Source organism: Castor canadensis, chromosome 4, assembly GCF_047511655.1.
Source record: "Castor canadensis chromosome 4, mCasCan1.hap1v2, whole genome shotgun sequence".
Taxonomy (NCBI): domain Eukaryota; kingdom Metazoa; phylum Chordata; class Mammalia; order Rodentia; family Castoridae; genus Castor; species Castor canadensis.
This window is the reverse complement of record NC_133389.1, coordinates 184,689,900-184,712,300: the sequence shown is the minus strand read 5'-3', so window position 1 is coordinate 184,712,300 and position 22,401 is coordinate 184,689,900. Positions and strand designations below refer to the sequence as shown.

Genomic DNA, 22,401 nt, shown 5'->3' with positions numbered 1-22,401 from the left:
TGTCATGCAGCAAGATCCCAGCAGACCATGACCAGGGTCACTGGCCTTGTGATAGGTGGGTCCACTACAAAATGAGAACTGATGGCCTCCTTCCAACACCGAGAGGTTCAGAACTTCAACAGCAGTACATTAAAGAGAGCATAAGGTGAGTAGGGGGTTTGTCCTGTCCCTCCTGAGTACAGGGTCTCCTGAGCCCGAGACCCTCCTCAGCACAGAGCCCTCCTCAGCATGGAGTCCCGTGCAATGTCATCAGCACGGGCCCAAGAGGGCAACCTACCAGGATGCCCATGGCTGCTGTCCTGCTGCAATCCTGCAGAGAGGCAAGGAGGCTGGTACAATGCCCAAGGTTGTCCTCCAGGAGGGAGGACAGAGTTGGGTTTGAGTCCGGCATGTCAGCAGGCCCTAAGGAAGTTCTGGTCACTTTCACCTGAGTTGGGCTGCCCAGCCCCATACAGGGAGGCAGAGAGGAGAAGCAGAAACCAGCCTGGACACCTAGCCCCTGCCTCTGCTGGCTTGTCTTCTGGCATTTCCCTGAAGGAAGGAGGAAGAGACAGTGCTCCTGGACAGACCTCGGCCTCTTCCCTGACCTCCCCCTACCTCCCCCACCTTGCTCCCCAACCTGAGCGCAGCTGTGCAGTCCCTAAGTGAGGTTGAGCTGGCTCCAACACTGCCTTGACCAAAGAAAACTGAGTTCTGGACCTTAGCTCCTCCCAGGAGGAGCTGCAGACAGCCTCTGTCACACACACATGGCACACATGGGTAGGGAGAGAGGCAGGGTGGAGACCTCAAAGTGGACAGTCCCTAGAGAGCCTTCTGGGACAATGCCCCTCGCTCTCTGAGCCACATGTCCCCTCCCCGCCTCCCCCCACTTGAGCCTAGGTGACACATTGGCCTGATAGGACCGACTCTCAGTGGAGAGCTTTTATTGTAGCCCAATGTGGCCTGGACAAAAAACAGCTGCCAAGGCCCCACCCTATTGTGTCGGGGTGCCCACTTTAATGTGGCCAGTGTTTAGCTCTGTCCCAGCATCCTTGGGGTTGGACTTCTTGGCCTCTGTCCTCTGGTTCTTGCCCCTGTCCCTTCCCAGGGGAGCAGTGTGGCCTCCTTTGCCCAGGGCCTGGGTCCATCCTCCTAGAGAGTGTCCACATCTCAAAGAGAGTTCAGGGTCAATCTTGGGGCTCCTTGTTGACAGGAACCCTGGCCTGTGCATGTGTAGCTCGCCTCCTAGGAGAGGGTCAGGCTCTGGGAGTCCTGGCTTTTGTGGGCCTTGGGCCTGGAGGACATGCCCAGTGCAGATGCATCCTGGAACTCCTTGGCCATGTAATAGTAGCAGATGGCGTCCAGGCAGCAGTTGGCATCTGAGAGCCTGCTAGTGACAGAGAGGGCCTGGCCGAATGTGATGCGGGTGGCACAGGAAGACAAGCCCATGGCGAAATTCACCGTCAGAACCACATGCAGTGGCAGGAAACAGACGACAAACACAACCAGGTTGGCCCAGACCATCTGAGCAGCCTTGCGAGTGGCCTCGGCCTGCCCCACATCGGTGGCTGGCCTCTGGGCCAGAGCGGTCACCACCTGCAGGGAGCAGAAGACCAGCACAGCCAGTGGCGGGTAGAAGCCCAGAAGCGAGACCACAATGCTGCTGGAGTGTTGCCGGGAGCTACTCCTGAAGCATAAGCCACCATCCTGCAGCCCCAGGTGCCAGCGCACCACCAGGGAGCTGACCACCATCACCCAGAGGGCTGCGCACACGGCTGCTGCCTGCCGTGGGGAGCGGAGCCCGCGGGCACGCAGTGGATGCCGGACAGCCATGTAGCGGTCAACAGCAATGGCTGTGACCAGGCTGATACTCATGTACCTGTTGAGCAGGTAGATGCCCTGTGAGAGCTGGCACAACGGTGTGTCTGTGGTGTCACTCAGGGAGTGTAGCATGAAGGGCAGGCAGCAGAGTAGGCAGAGGTCAGCCACGGCCAGGTTGGTCATGTAAACACGGGTCTCGGTCCACTGCTGCATGCGGCAGCAGAATACCCAGAGCGCCAGGCCATTGAGCAGGAGGCCCAGCACCAGCAGTGTGACTGAGTAGGCCAGGAAGACGTTGTTGACTGAGGAGGGCCAGATGGCAGTGACACAAGTGGTGTTCATGGTTCTGGGGCTGTAGGAGGGACAGGAAGTCAACAAAGGCAGGTGATAAAAGGAGCCCCAGGGTAGGACCCTGCCTCTGCCCCAGTGCTGCCCATCTGTGGTCAGGGATTCAGAAGGAAGTGAGCTCCCACCCCAGCCACAACCCCCAAACTTCCCAAAGAGATTATAGAAACTGTAAAAAGCTCAACATCTCCCTCAAGGCCTCACCCACGTGGGATGGATGGGAAGACTGAGGCCTTCAGAGAGGCTGGGAGCACACAGTGGCCATCCCAGAGCCTGAGGCAGATCTCCTTCCTGTCTCCCCAGCCCCCCTCTCCTGGAACCTGCCTGCTGCCAGGCAGAGGGAGGCAAGAGGAGCTCAATGTCCACCTCAGCCTGGCTGAGCAGGTTCCAACCCTCTAGAGCACAGATCTTGTCTGGGGTCCGATGTCCATTCTCAGCCAGCATGCAGCTCTCAGCTGGGAAACCTCAGAGGCAGCCCCCCTGCAGACCTGAGGATCCCAAGACTGGGCCCCAGGGCAGAGTCTGAGGCAGCCTATTGCCCTTCTGTTCCTCCTGAATCTGGCTGCACGAGGCACCACAGCAAAACAGTCAGCATCCACTCTACCTAGCCCTTTCCTGAGGCAGAAGCTCAGAATAGCAGGGAGTGCGAACCCTGGACTCTCCTGCCTTCCCTGTGAGCACCCCCATGCCTGAGATCTCTGGTCCTGGCTGCATCGGCGGGAGGTTCCATCCCAGGCCCACATCTGGGATCAGGGTGTTCACCCCTTCGGCTCAGGGACACAGCGCTCCCAGCAGTCATAGCTGTGAGGTAGCCCTGATCCTCCAGACTCTGACATGCTGCTCAGAGGTGTTCTCTATCCCACTGTCATTAGCACTTTCAAGGCCACTCTTTACTGTCCATGCAAGCCCCTTTCTCCCCTGCCCACACTCCACAATGTGGCCCAGGAGGGCTGCTCAGCTCACCCAGCCTAGCCCAGGTATACTTGGTCAGGGGTCTGTCCTCTAGAACATGGCCTGTGGCATAGCATTTGAATTCTGGTCTCCCTGACTTGCCACTCTTTGGTTCAGACTCAGTCACTTCATCGTAGGGGATGATGGTGTTGTACAGCATCACTGGGTTCTAATACAGGAAGCATCCAACAAACACCCAGAGCCTGGGCACACTGGCGAGATGCCACAGCTACATTCCTCACTGGGTACCAGAAAGGCCCTTCAGGGCTCTCTGGGCATCCTCACTGGAGCTTCCTATTGTGCTGAGAAGGGAAGGAGGGGACTTGGTCCACCAGAGAGGATCAGACCCAAGTTGGCTGTCTGCTTCCCCCACGTCCCTCTGCCTAATGGAGTAAGGAAGGCCCCTTGCCTCAAGGGAGAGGACAGAGTCCCCAGCTTGGTGACTGCAGACTAGCAGGATCATGAGTCTTGGGCTCACTTCCTCTGTGGTCCCTAGGGAATCTCCAGGCCCACAGCCCATTAGGGAAGCTGAGCACAAATTCTAGACACAGACAGAATATTCCACCATCTGATTCCATGCCATCTCTTTAGAGTCTACCTCTGTTGGACTTGAGCGATATCCTTGCCAGCACTTAAATTTCATGATCCCTGTGGTCTCCCACACCCCTACGGCTCTCTCTCCTTCCATTGAAAGGGTTCTGCTTCCTCTCCTATACACCCTGGTTCTGAGGCCTTTGCTCGTAGCCACAGCTCACTCCTCAGAAACACTCCATGCAGCTCCCAGCAGCTCAGAGTCCTGCTTGGAAACTCAGGAGCACTGGAGGCTACTCGAGCCGGGCAGGTCGGGCCCTGGGTCTGCCTCTGCCTTGAAGGAGAGCACCATGCCATCAGCAAACCTACTCCTGCCTGAGTCCCCCCACCGACCGCCCCCTCCTCTTACCCTCCCTAGCTTAAGAGGGGCACAGTGAGCACCTTGGGGAAGTGAGGACACACTCCATTATGTCCACCGCCCCCCACCCCTGACCACAGCTGCGTGGAAAAGCCTCTGTGTCACATTCCTTTCTTTTAACTTTCAGGTGAACCTCAGCATGCTCCAGTATTTTCTGGGAGAAGGCTACGGTTTTTTAAATTTCCCATTTATAATAAGACAAACCCTGAATAATTAGGGAGAAGAGTGTACACTTTCAAGAGTTCAAGGTACACGGGGCTTGGAAGAAACACCCCATTCACCAGATCCTGGCCTGGTTCTCCCAGATGCCTCCCAAGAAAGTCAAATTCCAGGGCCCAGGCACAGCCAGTACTTGTCCTTGCTGGCCCCTGGCCTGGCACAGGGGACTATGTCCAGAACACGGACCCTGCTGCTTTAGAGCTGCAGGGTGGTTACCCACTCCACACCCTCTGCACACAGCCGATGCTCGAGGCACTCATGGCTCAGTCTAGAGAAGCCACCAAGAGCCTCTGTCTTGGGGAAACCATGACTTTGGGTCCTGTGACTTTCCACCCTGGGCAAGCGGGGGCTGACGGGTGGGTAGAGCCAGCAGCATGTGGGCCAGTCCCGTCCTCCTCCCAGGGTGAGGCCAGACTCTGCTTAGGTTATGTATGCACTGATGCTCCAGGAGATAAGTCTTGGGGACACCATACCTTCCTCCCCAGCCCTTGTTGCTAAGTGGGGACCCCAGACCCCTGAGCCCTTGTCTGGCCTAAGACCCCATCCACTGGCTATGATGTGGGAGCAGAGAGTGGGATGAAGACTCTTGTTTCCTGGACACCGTGGATACCCTGGGGCTGCTCCTCTGTTACCCCCTGCCAAAAAAATGTCCCAGGGTCCACAAAAGACTTATCACTGAGACAAGTGTCACAAAACTTGTTGGTCACCTCAAGGGCACCGCACTCAGTTATTTTCTCTTCTAGTTTTAAAGTGCAGGTCTCAGAGGAGGAGGCCGTCAAAGCCTCCTGAGTTACTTGGCACTTTGCCCCAAGTCTCCCAGAGGGTGATGCCTTTAACTGGATTCTAAGCACTTCCTCCCAGCTCCACCAAAAAGTCAGCCCTGAAGACCAAATCCCCACCACCACCAAGACTCTTTCTGAAAGACCCCAGTCCAGTTCACCAGTTCTGACAGACCCCCCCCCTCCAACACACACACAGCCCTGGCCCACCCAGAGGCTCCCGGCTACATCATGGCACCCACCTATAGTCAGCAGTGACTTCCCAGACTGAGCAGTCTGCCCTGACAGTTGAAGCCTGACACTGTGCAGGGCTGTCCGGGAAGGGCCTGGTGACCTGCTGCTGGGGAGGGCTATCATCTCAGGCTGTGTGCCCCTCCTTAATGTGGGCAGGCTGGCGGGCTTACTGACGACAGCAGAGTGGTGGTGGTAGGGACTCCCCACCGCCTGCGCCAGCCCCAGCCTGAGAACAGGGTCAGGAATTTCTGAGGGGGAAGTAAGGTGTTGGTCACCATGTCACCTCTGTGGCACCTCAAACCAGCATCTTTTTAAAGACGACATGTGTTCTGGAGATAGCTTGAGAGCAAGCAGAACCAGCAGGCTTGGCCCCGCCCACAGAGGCTTCCTCTTTCCTACCACATTTGTTTCTGCTCATCTTCCGGCCTGACCTTATCCTCTGGCTGGGGTTAGCATGCATACTCATCCAGGCTCATGCAGGCGGTCCTGACAGGCATGTCCCACACTTCCACCTGACAGGGGACCCTGCCAATCTACATGTGTAGGTGGACAGGACACAGACTCAGGCCTGGCCCTGGCAGCCCACAGGGAAATCTAGGCAGGCCACTCCTGCCCCTCTGCCAACTGAAGCCTACCTCCTCAGAAGCCTTTCTGGGTCCCCCTCCCTCCGTGTAGAATGTCCCCTGACTCCTGCAGGCCTTGTGGGGATTCTCTGAAGCAGGTTAGTTCATTTGGGACTCAGGGTGTGAACCTGTCCGTCAAGTCCCGTGCCGTCCTTCCTGCAGATTTCTTCCCGGTCCTGCCCGCGTGAGGGCAGGACCTTGTCTATGGCACTTTTCTCTTCAGAGACTGTGAGGGTCTTGAGAGCATTTCCCAGAAGTAGAAACTGATGTCCAGAGAAGGGCCATGTTGGCCCAGGGTGGTACGGTTGGTGGCAGGTCTGAGATCAGTACCCCCGTCTTCTGACCTTCACACTAGGCTCCTTGCCCAGAGGAAGGTCCTGGCCTGGCCTCAACTTCTGCTGTCACTCCAGATCCGGTCTCTCAGGCCCAGGTCCCAAGGCAGGTACTCAGCCCTTCATTAGCCCTCTTCAGGCCTGGCATGGGTATCTCACCTTGGGCCTCCATGCTCCCTGGGGAGGAAACTTCTCTTCTTGCCTGAGGTCTGGCTTTCATCACCCTGTTTCCCACCCCAACCTCTGGCTGGGATCTGACCCCAGGGTCAGCAGAAGGTGCTGCCCATAGGGGCTTGACCCCACCCACTACCATCACGTTAGACTAGAGCACAGGGCAGAATTTTGCCCCAGTGTTCCTCCACCTTTGCCAGGCAGGTGGCCAGTGAGAGCCACTGCCTTCCCAACCCTCTCTGCAAAAGCCCTCTACTGGGGCCATCCCTCCCCTGTGCTCTTCTTTAGCACTGACCTGGAGGGCACTCTCACCATCCACAGGTGGACTTGGGGGTTCTGGTGGGCTGTGTGGCCTGACTCTCTCCACTCTGGGCTCCCAGCCTGAATGCTCTGCCATGATTCTATCAGGAATACCCATACTCCAAACTCTGTCAAGAACCACATCCTTCACTGTTCCAAGTTTCCCCTAGGTTGTGCTGGGCAATCTACCTTTCCCCAGGTTCCCTCAGGCCAGTGGGTAGTTCTGGCTTCTCAGCTGTCATCCATATCTTCCCCTACACACTCACAAACTACCCTCCACTTCCTTTCTACACTCCACCCCACCTCCATCCGTACCCCAGGTACAGTCAGGGGCCTGCCCTTCCTCCTGGCCTACTCTCTGAGCATCTGAGCTTGGTGGACCAAGGGTGCCAGGCCATCTGATTCCGATGCTGAAGCTCTATCTAGACTGTGGGAACTGAATCATCCCACAGGAGGCTGCTTTAGGCGGCCCGGAGGCTGGTCCAGGACATCTACAGGCTTATGGGATCATGTCCTGCTCCTGGCCACCTGGGTCACTGAGAAAGTTACTAGATGTTTGGGACTTAGAACTCAAGACCTGGAAAGAGTGCCAAACACCCTCTGGATGCCAGGTGGAGGGCCCGAGAGCTTGGACCTGCAGTCGGGATCATCCCTGCAGTCGGGCTGTCTTGGCTTCCATCAGCCCTGATGCAAAAGGAACTAGTAATAGGAACTAGTAATTGCCTTCCCTTGTCTGAGTGTTGACACTGATCAGGGCGGATTTTCTCACCTTAGCTTCATTAAGCATTGCTTTTCCTTGAGGATGTTGTTTTGGGGCCCCTTAAGTTCTATGCCTGAGGCCAGTTCCTAACTTTCCCACCTTCAAGTGACCCTGTCCTGGAAGAGGAGGCTGGAGGATGGGTCCTCTGTGCCCTGGGCCGAGGCAGTGGGACAGCAGAGGATGTGAACCATCTCCCAGTTCAGTTCTCAGCATAGCCACTTTCTGTTCCCCTCTTTGCAGAGCCAGGTCTGGAAGTGACGCTCTGCTGGGAAACACCCCTCTTCCTCCCTGCCAGGCCCAAAGCTAGCTGAGACCTGTCCCTGCCTCTGGGGTCACTATGCTGACAGGTAGGAGGTGGGGTGTGTAGGGTGGGGATAAACCATGAGGCTGAGGGTAGGACCCACTCTGTGAGCCTTGCCTTGGTAACCGCCTATCTTGCTCCCCTCCTGTTCTTCTTCCAGGTCCTTCTAGAATTAGACTGCAGCTTCATCCAGGCCATGCCACCTCCCCTCACTCTGCAAGTCTATCCCATAGGAGAGCGAGGTGCCACAGATGGACACACACCCTGAGTTCCACCAGAACCCAAGCCCCGCGCCAACTCAGGCCTCCAATTTCTTGACTCCTCACACCGTCCTGCCAAGGGTCTTCTCTTGCCAGGAGTCCCAGGCACTCAGGCTAGGCCTCTTCTGTCCCAGGGAGGAGCAGTAAGAATCCTGCCTGTGCCTCAGCTCCACCCCACTCCTCCTGCCCTGGGCCCGGCCCCTTGGTGGTACCTAGCCTCACTGACCCTTTCCTGACCTCTGCAGTTCAATGTCACTCCCACTCCCCAGCCCCTGGGGAGGGTCCAGGTGAGCCAGCTGGACACTTTTCAAACAGAGGCTCCTTCTCCTGGCTGGTTCTGGTCCCTGCTGGTTCCCTCCATTTTGGGCCTCGAGCCTTTATCTCCTCTGAAGGGGATTCCTGCTAAGAGACAGTCAAACCCCAGGCCACAGTTCTACCCTCCAGGCTCAACACCTGGAAGAAGCCACCATCTGGTCCCTGCCTCTGTGGGCCCTGTTGGCTAGCCACACAGTGTGGGTCAGACTTCAGGTGCTTTCCTAGACCTTGTAACCAGTGACCTGTGAAAGGCTTCTGCAAGACCGGGGAACAGATGGAGTGACCTGAGGATGTGCTGGGGATGAGGGGAGGGGCTGAGGAACAGCACCACTTCTTTTGATGACAGCTGTGGCCTGGTTCTTACAAAGCCCTGTCTGTCAGAAACACACACTTGAGTATCTCTGACTGAAGCAGCAGGGGAGGGAGTCTCCTGGTGAGGGTGGGGCTGGAAAGCTCAAAGCAGGTGTGGAAGGGGTGACAGTGTGGGGCTGGGTGACCGGGGCATGGAGGTCTGCTAGACTCCCTGCTTTTGTGTATATTAACAAAGTGGCCACATAGTAGTGGACAAGAGGTGAGGGCAGGGGCTGAACACTGTAAGATCACCATTTTTGTCCTGAGGTCCCCTCAACCTCAGACTTGCCTTGTGACAGACCCTTGATGGTCATATCCCAGAAGGCCCTGTGTACCCAGGGCCTTCCCATGTAAGGGATGATCCCACATGGTCCTCCTGTACAAAGAGGCCTCCCCCTGCCCCCCACCCCCCAGGCATGGCAGTGAGAGGGGACTGGGGACCACGGGAAGTGGTTTGTGTGTGGGGAGAGAGGGAGACTAAGTGGGCATTGGCTGGCTTCTGTCGTCTGCCTCTGAACAAAAGCTGGGAGGGCTGGGAGGCTCTGTGCCACTCACTCTCACATTCACTTGTTTACGTCCACGTCCACAAAGCGGTAGCTGAGGACAGGGGTGGGAGCAGGGAACTGAGAGCAGGCCTGGCTGGGTCTGATTTCACCAATCCTCTGGATGCTTGTCATGTCGCGTGAACATGCTTGTGTTTTCCATTTAAATTGATTTAAAATGATCAATTCCACAGGACACCACAGAAGGCAAAATGAAGGATCTCCATTTGGAAATTCCAGGGAGGTCACCAAGGCCAAGCCCCTGCCCATCCTCGAATCAGGCCTCCACTCTGACCTGGGCCCTACACCACCTCCAGGTCACAAGGGCAGGCTGCCCTGTTTCTAGAGCCCAGTGGGCACATTGGTACAGGTAGCCCTGCTGTCTTCTGATCAGGCAGCTGGCCCTCTGCACACTCACAGGCTCCTTGTGACCTAGGGCAGGTCTGCCCAGACCTTCACAGCTCCAGCTCCCCTGCTCCTCATCCAGCTCCCCAAAGTGCCGCTAGAAGTCCCTTTGGGACCCTTTTCCCAGCAGTAGGGCCTTTCATACCATCTAAGACCAGAGCCCTAGAGTGGGTGAGGGGCAGTGCCCAGCACTGGCCTGTCCTCCATCTCGCCCGCACCCTGAACTAATGCACAGACTTGTACCTGCAATGAGCAACCCTGGCCTCTGACCAAGCAAGCTCCATAGTCCTCTCTGGTAGAGCTTTGGCTGAACAAAGCAGGGGTGGCAGGAAGAAGGCAGCACCACAGGATGACCAAAGGACACTGTGGTAGGGACCTAAGAGGTCCTGAGGGGATCCTCAGGGAGTCCTGACAGGATCCTGTGGGGTTCCTAAACAGATCTTGAAGAGGTCCTGACAGGGTCCTGAGGGATTTCAAGAGCACCCAGTGCCCTTCCCAGCCCCACCCATTCCTCTTCTAGAGGAGACACATGGAGTCTGTGCTTCTAGCCAGTGCCCACCTCCAAGAATGAAGCCTGCCTGCTCTGGAGCAGAGCACACTCAGGAATGGCTTCCCTTCTCCTGGGAACCTCCTGCCCACCTGCCCCTTGGTGTCCAGAGTGCCCAGTAGACAGCTTGGGACACGTGGCCACCACAGATATGTGAAGCATCCCCATCCTCTGGGCAGGACCCTGCCCAAGGACCCCAGCAAGGAGTAATGCAAGAGGATTTTCCTGTAGGCTAAGGGCAGGTGCTCTCCCAGACACTGGTCCCCAGCCCCCGTCACCCTGATGGCTCACTCACCCCTGGACAGCTCCTGACCTCTGCTCCAGGTGATTCGCCCAAGGTGCTGACTGGTTTGGCCTCGCTGCTGCCAGACACCCCTGCAAGACCCCTCTGGGTAGTGGGATGGGGCCTTGGGTGCCTCGGGTGCTACCCAGGCCGCAGGTTCCGGAGCCTCTTTCCTTTTTGCTGCCCGAGTTGCTCATCCACCCACTCCGGCCTCCTTCCCCTTTCCTGCCAAGGCTTTCTCTGACTGGAAGGCTGGGTGCTGGCCCCATGCCAACCCTAATCCTAAAGACACTGCTTTCCCCCACAGCCCTCCAACCACCAGCTGCCCTGCCCTCCCTGGTCACAGGGGCCCTTCCCAGCAGGGAGAACCCTCCTTTATCGCCTTATCTCCAGTCCCTGTAGCCACTCCCCTGCTCCTGAACCTAAAGCTGCCGCCCACAGCCTCGAAGATCGTGCTCTATGGCAGAGCCCCCTCTTCAGGCTGAAGGAGTCCAGTGGGAGGACAGTGGCAGCCCGCGACAGCTGTGTGTGTGAGATCTCAGCCCTGCTCCAAGTGGGATGGTAACCGCCAGAGCTGAGAAGGCGGGAGAAGGGGCCAGTCTTGCTGTGAAGGACTCCCCACCTCCCCCACCAGGACAGCAGCCTCCAGCTTGGCTGGATTGAGCTGTTTGTCTAGGGTGGGCTGGGGAGTGGCATGCCTAACCAGTGCTCAAGACACGCTGAGACAGGTGGCCCTGTGAGAGACACCGTGCGGAGAGTTCTCATGTCACCACTTCCTTCCACACAGGACCACCAGACCTCTGAGACACTGCTGTTAAGGCTGCGTGAGACGCCAGCTGATAGCTGTGGAAACTGACATTTCACAGAAGCGATGTGCAGGGAGCATTAAAGATATGGAAAGATACCCAGGGCAATCAAGGAAAGAGAAGCACGAATTACAAGTGCTCTGCACCGCATCTGCTATTCAGATGGGTCCAAGAGTCTGACAGCAACCTCAGAGCAAAGACATCCTCCCACAGGACTTGCTGATACCTAAGGTGGTATGAACCCCACGGCGGGATTTGGAAATGTCTGGAAAAATTAGAGATGCATTTACTCTTTGACCAGTAAATCTGCAACCTATCACAGACAGATAGGAAGAACGGCATGCACTCAGACGCATGCACTGCAGGGCTGTGGGGTGGAGACAGCCCACAAGTGCCTCAGAGGTCCCTTCACAGGACCTTGGCTGGAGGCCCTATTTTGCGTAACTGTAAGGACAAAGGAGAATATTTCTTTCTTTCTTTCTTTCTTGGTGGTACTGGAGTTTGAACTCAGGGCCTCAAGTTTGCTAGGCAGGTGCTCTACTGCTTGAGCCACTCTGCCAAGCCCTTTTTGGTGTTGGATAGTCTTGAGATAGGATCTCTCGAACTCTTTCCCCTGGGCTGGCTTTGAACTACCTCCTGCGTGAGCCACCAGCATCCAGCAAAGGAGGAGATTTTTTTTTTATTTGCTATTCACTGTAATCTCAGGACATATTCCTGAGTGAAAATAAGCATATTCATGTGTATATAGACGTTACATATTTTTAGTTGTATTCCTCATGCATTTATTTTTGAGACAGGGTCCATGCAGCCTAGGCTGGCCATGAATGCTTGGTCCTCCGGCCTCAACCTCCTGAGTGCTGGGATTACAGGTGGGTATATGTACCAGCATACGCAGCTAATTTATTTATTAAAAATTTAATAAATGTAAATCTTAATGAACTTATTTAAAATTGAGAAGCTTGTGTTTTTATAAATGGGAAGATAAACTGTAGTTTTGTTTCAGATTGAATTATCAGCCTCAGGAGAAAGGCATCTATGGGGTGCAGGGGTAGGAAGCTAGACTTTGGCACATACGCCTTGCTTTAGATCCCTGTAATTATTTGTGTAATTACCAAATTAAACTTTAAGAAGAAGTCCTAACACTGAAAGCAAAAAGAAGCTAATTGACTTGTGTTATCAGTTGATAATAGAGTTCTTCCAAACTCTTCCAAGTAATTAAAAACCCAGTTACCAGGCTGTCTACTTACCTTATCCTGACTATCAAAAGAATGGAGGAAAATGTTTTGAATTATTTTCAATAATCATTCTCCAAATAACTTAAAATGATGTTTTATCTGTACATCTATCTAACCCAAGGACTTAAAAATACATTTAACAGATCTCAAGCTATTCTCAGTAAGTGTGCCTTTGATGGTTGTGTTGTCACCGTTATTTTTATATTGTGTGTGTCAGGATGAAACAGGTGAACAATTCTGTTGTGTACTATTGGGTTTTGAGGTGGAATAATTAATAAGTTTAAGAAAAACTATGTCGACTTGAATTTGAATGGAAAGCGTCAGTTTGTACTCATCTTTTTAAAAAAGTATGTCTTGCTTATGCCCACTGAGAAAGCCGAAACACGGTGGCTAATCCAGTAGCAACAAGCACTACCAGTGGCCAGACCATGGTCTCTAAATGCCACATCTCTGTTTTGTTTTGGTTTGGGTTATTTATTTATTTTGGTGGTACTGGGGAAAAGATCTCAGGGCCACACGCTTGCAAGGCAGGTGCTTTACCATTTGAGCCCTTTTTGTGTTAGTTATTTTTGACATAGGGACTTGGACCACTATCCTCTTATTTGTGCTTCTCTGCATAGGTGGGGATGACAGGCGCATACCACCACACCCTGTTATTGGAGTCATCAGTTAAGATGGGGTCTTTTGAACTTTTTGCTCAGCCTGACCTCAAACAGCAATCTTCCTGATCTCCTCCTCCCAATAGTCAGGATTACAGGTGTGAGCCACCATGCCCAGCCTAAATATCACATCTCTTGCTAAGGAAGAGGGGATTCTTAGAGAGGTGGATGCTGGCAGGGCAGATCTGGGCTAGGAAGTGTGTGAGATGAGCCTGGAATGTCTTTCCACACTAAAGAACAAAGTGGCCATCAAAGACCACAGGGCAGTGTCAAGGGACTCAGCCATTAAATCAAATAGGCTACCCTGTACATGCTTTGCACATAAAAGATGTTCAAATCCATGAATTTTTAATTAGGCTTTAAAAATTCATTATTTGTTTTTGGAAGATGCTAAGAAACAGCTCATTATGTTGATAATAAGTAAATAAAAGGAAAGAACCAAGACTGCATCCTGCCTTTCTACACACACTATATCTCAATGTGACCAAACAGTTGGTGAAACCTCTCTTTATGGAGTTATTCCATAAAGATAGAAAATTAGCATTAGCTGTACTAGTTGCCTTGTATGTGACGTGGTCACACACACACCTACCCCTAAAGCAAGCTCTTCAAACTACAAAGTGATGTTAGCTTCCTGTCTCTGCGGGTCAGGCTGAGGCTCAGCTGAGCTGGGGCCACTGCTCAGGGTCTCAGCTCTGCAGTGCAGGTGTTAACCAAAGCTGCACTTTCATCCAAAGGCCCGATGGAAGGGGACCCACTGCAAGCTCATGGTGAGGCGGTTGGCATGATTGCTTTCCTAGTGGGCTGCTGGACTTGTTACCTGGGGAAAAAGCCTTTTAAAAAAAACAACCCTATCTTTTCTTAGGTGGCTCCAACTAAAGTCACCTACAGATTAAGAACTGTTCTCCAATGTATGTTATCTGCCTCTCCTTCAGTCCTCTGGAGAAAAGTCACCTTTCTCTACCTTCCCCTGTTCTCTGGGACAAAGACTCCTGTGTATCCTAGTTACTAACCATAGAATTAACTATTCCTGGAAAAGAAACTTAAAGATGAAATCAGAGCTTTCTAATCAGTGACTCTTTTTAGACTTACAGAACCCAGAATGCCCTGTGATGTACAGATAGCAGCAACAGCTTGTGCCTCAGAAACACTGATCACCAGACCTGCTTGACCTCCCGACCTCCCACGCCCAAACTCCCTCCCCACAGCTCCCTACACAAGCCTGCACCTGCAGCCAGAGGGAAGGTGGTCTTTTTGGTGGCAGCCTTTATCTTCTTTGGTTTGCTGGCTTTCCAAATCAATCTTTTTTCCTCATCCAACAACTGGTCCTCAAGTCATCGTCTTTCTCAAGTGGTGAGCCATGAGTTTGCAGTTATAGACCAAAAGCTTAGAGTGTACCCTGGCTCTTGTCTAGAGGCCGCCTTCAGCTCCTGACCACCTGTGCCCTTCACAGGGCAGTTCACAGCATGGCAGCTGGTTCCCCTCTGAGCTAGTGAGCATGAGAAAGTGTACCCCCAACAGATGCCATGGTCTCATCAACCTGTCTCAGAAGTGACAGTGCTTCCTGTCTTTTGCCAAATTCTATGTGTTATAAGCGAGCCCGTAAGTCCAGCCCACCCTTGAGGTAAGGACATGAGTACTAAGAGGCAGGGACCACTGGGCATTCTTAGAAGCTGTCGTCCACATAATGGTCATCAGTGGCTGGTGGCATCACAAAAAGAGATGACCAGTGCCTCCTGGTGGAAATGAGGCAGCCCCACTCATACCGTGGTCTTGCCAAGAAATGAAAGTAGTGACTGAATTTGCTCAGGCACCCACAGCTGCCTGCCGATTGATGGGAGACTGGTGGGCACAGGCCACTAACACTCCACAGACCTACACACATACACGTATAGAAACAGACACACACACAAACACACACATGTATAAACACATGTACACATATGTACACACATGTAAGCACATATAAACGAGTACACAAATGGATACAAGTATATACACGTACACAAACACATGCACACGTGTAGGTGTATACACAGAGGCATACACTTACATACACAGATAAACACGCATGTACACATCCATTTGCGTATACATGTATTCATATAAGCACATGTGTATACAGATCACACACATGTGCTTGTACAAACACACACACAGAGGCACACACATGTGTACACACACTCCTGCCAAGCTACACCCATGGGAGGGGCTGTTGGCTGGAGAGGCAGCCCCTGCTTCACCTTCCCCAAACCTGTCCATTCCCCAGGGTGGTTCTCAGCAGCCCTGCTCCCACCAGCACCATCTACCTACCCTCTACCCACTCGTTCTTTTCCTTCACTTCCATTTGCACAACACTCCCCCCATACTGGCAGGCCCTGGGTTGCATGTGCCTCCTCCTCCTCCTCCTCCTTCTCTTCCTCTGAGGTCAGCAATAGTCTATGAGGTTCACCTCAGGATTCGGGCTGGAGTTCCCGGAAGTTGATAAGGGTGAGGCAGATAGGTCAGATTGTGTGGCTGTGCAGATCCATGGCTGTCTAGCATCCTGGGGAGAGGTCTTATAAGTGCCCCTAGGAGTGGCAGGGATGGGAAATCCCATCCTGTGCACACAGAAGCCATGTGAACGCAGCTCTCAGAGGACTCGTGAGAACCATCACCAAGGAGCCCTGCAGGATGGATTTGGGCCCCACCATGACTACTGATCCAGCAGGTGCTATGACTACCTCTCCGGCCCTACCCTTCTAGCTCACCCTCTGGGAAATCCGAGATGTGGCCAACCATTTGCCTTCCCGAACGCCAAGCTCTGCTGGAAGACCTTGTGGTGAGCCAAGTAGGTCTCTCCAAGTTCCCTGAAAGAGAAGCCCTCACTCACAGGGTCCATATCTGCCAACCCATGAAATGTGGGTCCCTCTGTGGTCAGAACACTGAAACATCGGTCCTGAAGTTGCTTTGACTTTCATGTCACCAGATCCCAGTGCACAGCTGGTAGACATCACCTCATTCCACCTGCCAGCAGCACTTGGCAAAGTTGACATGTCCTGGTTCTTTACTGCAAATTGTTTTAATAAAATGTTGACTAAGTATAAATGAACACACATGTACCCACCACAGAGATAGAACTTAAGATGATCTTAGAGGCCTCCTTCATGCTGCTCTGAGCTGTCATCCCCACAACCCAGAGGCAACCACGAAGCTACTTCCTTTTGTGGCTGCCAAGACACACATGAATCTTGTTTCACTCTTTCTATTCTGAACTTTCCCCTCACAGCGCCTATTGTCCTCTTTGTGGGTCACTAAGATGTTAGAGCTCACCAGGGCTTGGTCCTGGATCCTTTTCTTGCCACCGCACACTCTCCCCAAAAGCAGATTCCCTAACTCCCATTGATCCAACAGTCACCCCAATGATCATGACCCCAGGTTGCAGGCTCTAGCCCAGAGCTCTGGGTTTGACTACCAGGTGTCTTCTCTTGGATGCCTTAGAAGGACTTTAAATTCAACTTGTGTCAAACTGACCACATCATTTGAACCTTTCATCACCCCCAAATCCCAGTCTTTCTTCAAAGTTCTCAACTCAGAGGACAGTTGCCCAGGCCAGATTGATTCTTGAATCTCCCTTTGCTTTCCCTCCTATCATCGTAAGTTAAATATACATATCGCAAACCCCATGACAACCATTGAAAGGACGAAGCAAAGGGGTAAGATAAATAATCCAGTAGAGGTGTTAAATGGGTTATAAAAACAACTCGATTAATCCAAAATAGGGTAGGGAAAAAGGAAGGAAAGGGTACAAAGTATAGAGAGAAGAATATAAAGCAAATAGCAAGATGGTAGCTTTAAACACACTTTTATCAATAATTGCATTAAACATAACTGGCATAAACAATTATATTAAAAGATGAGGATTAAACAAGCAAACAAAAAAGCTATTGATTATTTAGGGCTGGCCAAGTGGCTCATTTGGTAGAACATCTACCTAGCAAGCATGAGGCCCTGAGTTCAAGCCTCAGTATAGCCAAAAAAAAAAAAAAAGAAACCACAAGTAAATAAAAGCTAAAGGTTGGCAAGCTGTTTTTGAAAAGCAAGGAGCAGGGCTAGTGGAGTGGCTCAAGTGGTAGAGCACCTGCCTAGCAAGTGTGATATTAGGCAATCTGCTGTCCACCTGATACACGCTTTAGATAAAAAGAAAAGTTAAAAAAGGTAAAAGAATGGGAAAAGTTATTAAAAGCAAGCACTAACCACAATAAAACTGTAACAGCTATATTACCACCAAGGTGGGCTTCAGCACAGGGAATATCCCCAGAGATAAAAAGAGATATTTTATAATGACACAAGGATCAATTCATTAAGCATACCTAGCAACTCTAAAAGTAAATGTTACAGAGATTTAAAAAAATAACTAACAGAATAAACTAACAGAACCAGAAAAATGAATAGACAAATCCACAATTGATGAGTTATTGTGACTCCTCTCTCAATGAACTCAAAACAAGTAATCCAAACATAATAAGGATATGCTAGACTTGAACGACACCAGCCAACTTGTCCAAACTGATACTTCTAAGACTCCACGCCTCACAGCAAAATACACTTTGTGAGTGAACATTGAACGTTCCCCTAAATAGACCATGTGCTAGGCTGTAAGACAGGTCTTGATAAGAATTAAAAGGCTTTAAGTGATACGTGGCATGTTTCCTAAATTCACAGAGCTCACTTAGAAATCAGTAACAAAATATGTGGTGTCTAAAGAATGTCCAAAGATTTGCAGTATACAACATACAACATACCTATACATAATTCAAATATCAATAAGTAATTAATGAGGCATTAGAAAATGTTTGAACTCAATCATGATAAAAACACAACTTATCAATATTGAAGAGGGAAAGCTAATGCCATGCTTAGAGGAAAACCTGCAGCTTTCAATGTTTATTTTAGGAAAGAAGAACGATCTATAGTCTTTATTCTAAGTTTCCATGTCAGGAAGCTCAAAAAAACAACAACAGATTAAACCCAACTCAGTAAAAGAAGAGAAACAGGAGACAGTAGAAATTTAATATGCTAGGCAAAATAGAAAAGTCCTTAAAATGAAAGTTGGTTATTTGATAAATAAAGCTGATAATACTCTGGCTGGATTAATCCAGGGAAAAATGTGCAAATTACTACTATGAGGAATGACAGGTCAGACTTCACTTCAGAGCCTACAGGGGTTGGAAGAATGATAAAGGACTATTATTAATAACTTTAAGCAGTGGGGTGCTGGTGCTTACACCCAGCTACTCAGGAGGCAGAAATCAGGAGGATTGCAGTTTGAAGCCAGCCTGGGCAAACAGTTTGTGAGACCCTATCTCAAAAATCCCATCACAAAAAAAGGGCTGGTGGAGTGGCTCAAGGTGAAGGCCCTGAGTTCAAGCCCCAGTACCAAAAAAAAACCTCTTAGGCCCAGAAGACCAAAAATCGTATGTTCTCCCTTGTATGCAGATTTTAGATCAAGGGCAAACACAACAAGGGGATTGGACTTTGATCACATGATGAGGTGAGAGCACACAGGGAGATATGAGGATAGGCAAGACACCTAAAAAACTAGATAGCATTTGATGTCCTCAATGCAAAGTAACTAATGCAGAAACTTTAAAGCGACAGAGGCCAATAGGACAAGGGTACCAGGAACTAGAGAAAAGGTTATTTCAGGAAGAACTAATTTAGAAGGTAAATTACACATGTACACATGTACAGGAAAGCAATGCAAGTCAACTCCCTGTATAGCTATCCTTATCTCAATTAGCAAAAACTCTTGTTCCTTCCTGTTATTGCTTATACTCTCTCTTCAACAAAATTAGAGATAAGGGCAAAATAGTTTCTGCCTGGTAGCGAGGGGAGTAGGGGGGACAGGGAGGGGGCGGGGGGAGAAATGACCCAAACATCGTATACACATATGAATAAAAGAAATAAAAAAAAAACTTCTAAGCAAATACATTTGACAACTTTGATGAAATAGACAAATTTATTGAGGGTCACACCTTGCCAAAATTGGTATAAGAAATACAAAAATCTCAGTGCTGCCAAAAAAAAAGACATAAAAAAGTCTGTGTGATGGGTGTAGTCATGCATCACACACATCATGTCCAGCTGAATTTGCTGCCTGGGTGTCCACATTGGCCTCTTCTCCATCTCCACTGCCTCCCACCCAACCCAGAGCACCATCTGAATTTCCTGTACCTCCATTCCATCTTCAAAGACTTCAGCCAGAGAGATTTCAAACACACCTGTGTCTGGGCCTGCTTTGAACTGTGCAGAGCCCCCTGTCACCCAGAGATAAGAGCCAAGTTCCTTAAACGAATGTCTCTCCTCCACCTGCCTCCCCAGCCTCCACTGTGCTGCTCTCCAAGCCCATGCCCACAGAAGAGAGCTTCTGTCCGTTTGCAGAGGGTGCCCAGCCCCTGCCTGCTCCGGCAACCCTGTCTCCCCCATGTGCACCTGTCATCTCCTTGCTGGGCTCTCTAGATTACCTGTGTGCAGACAGTCCTCCCTAGTGGACTGTGTGTGCCACGGCAGGGGCACTGGGTGTCCTGGCCACATCTGAGTGCTGCTGTGGGCAATGAGCCTGCCACCCAATATGTGTGCTCTGGGGGTCTTCAGAATGAAGAGGACAGACAGTGAGGCTGTGGGAAGTGAGTGTCCATTCTGCTTGGCATCCAAGGCAGACCTGTAAGATGAAGGACATGTCCAGGTCAAGTGGGACACAGCAACACAGGCACAATACCAGTGCCCTGACATAACATCTGCCCAGTTGCCAGAAACCCATAGGGCATAAGGACTGGCTTCTGACACAGCAGCCCCCACCCAGTCCAAGTCAGCTGCTCCTTCTCTGTCAGGTGGACTCCTGCAAAGACACCGGATGTCCCAGGCAGCTAAGAGTCAGCCCAGCCCGGGTGGGGGCACTGCACATGACAGTGACTGAACCTCAGACCTGTATCGCGTGGGACTCAGAACCAGCAGGCCGTGCAGTCCTAGCCGAGGCCTGAGGCCATGCTATGTGGATATGGCCCATACTTGGCTAGGGGTCAGAGAGTAAGGGCCATGAGGTTCCAGCCCCTGTTCAGCCCACAGGCAGTATCTGGGCCTTGCAGTGTGGCCTGAGGTTCCTGGCGCAGGGCCTACGGCTGAGTGCACCTAGGCTGGCAAAGCTGGCCTCCTCCACTGGAGCTTTTCTTCCAAACCAAAAAAGACCCTTCTCCTGATGAAGAAGGGTCCATGTCTTCATGGCTTCACTCTAGGGTCTCAGGACCTCAAGATACCCCAGGAGTAGGTAATGCTTCCATTAATCTCACATTGCAGTAAAACTGGCTTAAATCTGGTAAATACTAGAGGAGAAAAAGAGCAGTAAAACCAACTGGGGCATGCATGGGGCACTTAGGAGGGAGGGCAGGAGAAAGAGGGAGGGGGAGAGAGCGAGAAAGAGAGAGAGAGCGAGAGAGCATCTGAACCCCCTGGCCTGCTCCATGCTGCCCAGAGTAGCCCACCCTGGCCCTGTCCTGCCTTCTGCCCATGAAGCCCTGCCCTGGTCCGGCCACTCCATGACCACCTGCTCTCAGGGTGCCAGGATCTCAATACTCACCCCAGAAGCTCTGTACTCCCAGTGTTGACCTAGCCTGGGGAAGGGGGCAGTGAGCAAGAACACAGAGAAAGACAAGACGCCGGAGCCAGGACTGGCAGAACACAGCCTCGCTGGCGAGGCACTGACCTGCCACCTTGGAGCAGGAAGTAGTACTGGGAAGGAGCTGGGCCAGCCCAACAGGCCAAAGTCTGCTGGGAAGGGTGGGAAGGAGGTGTTTCCAGGCCCACACACCCAACCTGCCTTTCTGGAACTTCCAGGGCTAGCCTCATCCCTTCCCGCCACCATGGAGGCTGTCTACCCAGGATCCCAGGCTGGACCTGGCCTTGAACACATACCATGGGAAGGTCAAATCCTGTCTTCCAGTGACCTGGAGAGTCCTGGGTGCCTGGCCAGGGCAGTCCTGGTTTGGAGGGTAGGCACAGGCCACTGGGGACTGAGGGCTGTTGAAAAGGCTCCTAGGAGGTAGACATTCCAAGGCCTCAGAGGTGCTTTCAGGGTCCCCCCAAATCTACATGTTGAAATGCTAGCCCCAGAAATTGGTGTTAGGAGGTGGGGCCTTGGGAAAGTGATTAGGTCACACAGGTGGAGCCCTCATGATCAGGATTAGTGTCCTTATAAAAGGGACTCTAGAGCACTCCCTCACCACTCCCACCATGTAAGCACACAGCAAGACAGCCTCAAGTGTGAACCAGGAAGGAGCCCTGACCAGTCACCAGATCTCCAGGACCCTGGTCTCAGACTTCCAGCCTTCAGAACTGTGGGAAATAAATTTCTGTTGTTGTTTATAAGCACAGTGAATACAGCAGCTAGAAGGACTAAGGTGCTGCCTAGGAAGGTCAGGGAGATTTTTTTTTTGTATGACTGGCATTTGAACTCAGGACTTTATACTTGCAGAGCAGGCGCTCTACTGCTTGAGCCGCATCTCCCGTCCATTTTGCTCTGGTCATTTTGGAGGTAAGATCTTGCAAACTATTTGCCCCGGCTGGCCTCAAATTGTGACTCTCCCATCTCAGCCCCCCAAATAGCTAGAATTATGGACGTGAGCCACCAGCTCCTGGCTGAGCTGGGGAACCACGATGGGTGAGGGAACACTTGGGCTACTTCCATTTTCATGTAAACCAACAACCTCACAGCAAAACCCGGGGTAAATAGGAGCTAGGTAGCTAGATTTATGGATTGGTAGAGCTAAGACAGGCCTTGGGTGAACTGGAAGGGCCAGGCCACAGCTGCATGTACCCTCCAGAGGCCCCTCAGCCAAGCCAGTTGGAGGAGCCACTGTCTCTGGTGCTCTGGCCTGTCCAAGGAGGGGGCTCATTTACACAGCAGGAGCAGGGGTGTCCTGTGGCCAACCTTGACAGTGACACTGATGAGATGCACATGGCTGTGGGACTCTGAGGCTGGGTGGGGACGTGAGAGTTTAGATGCTGGCAACCCCTGAGCAGATCTATCCTAAGTCATCCAACAGCCACTTAGAACAGCCCACTTGGTGAAGGCAGCCTGTGGTCAACTCCTGCTTGTCTCCCCAGAAGCCAGAGGACACAACCTTGGGGTCCTTTCTGGAAGCTGTCAGGCCAGAGGGAGTACCTCCCCAGGGTCCCTCTGTGGATGTAAGTGAAACC

At 51.9% G+C, this 22,401-nt stretch overlaps 1 protein-coding gene across 4 annotated transcripts; it reads right to left on the bottom strand.

Moving 5' to 3' along the window:
* Window positions 1-892: 892 nt before the first annotated feature.
* On the bottom strand, window positions 893-20,942 carry Gpr35 (G protein-coupled receptor 35). Of its 4 annotated transcripts, XM_074072196.1 has the most exons (3): window positions 20,783-20,942; window positions 19,674-19,870; window positions 893-2,152 (listed from the first exon to the last, which is right to left on the bottom strand). In XM_074072196.1, exon 3 carries the CDS (start codon window positions 2,140-2,142, stop codon window positions 1,225-1,227), a length of 918 nt encoding a protein of 305 aa, XP_073928297.1. In that variant the 5' UTR covers window positions 2,143-2,152; window positions 19,674-19,870; window positions 20,783-20,942; the 3' UTR covers window positions 893-1,224. The 4 variants fall into 4 exon arrangements, with proteins under 4 accessions (XP_073928297.1, XP_073928296.1, XP_020038184.1 ...); XM_074072195.1 differs by lacking the exons at window positions 19,674-19,870; window positions 20,783-20,942 and adding an exon at window positions 10,498-11,969; XM_020182595.2 differs by lacking the exons at window positions 19,674-19,870; window positions 20,783-20,942 and adding an exon at window positions 10,480-11,967.
* Between the last annotated feature and the right edge of the window lie 1,459 nt (window positions 20,943-22,401).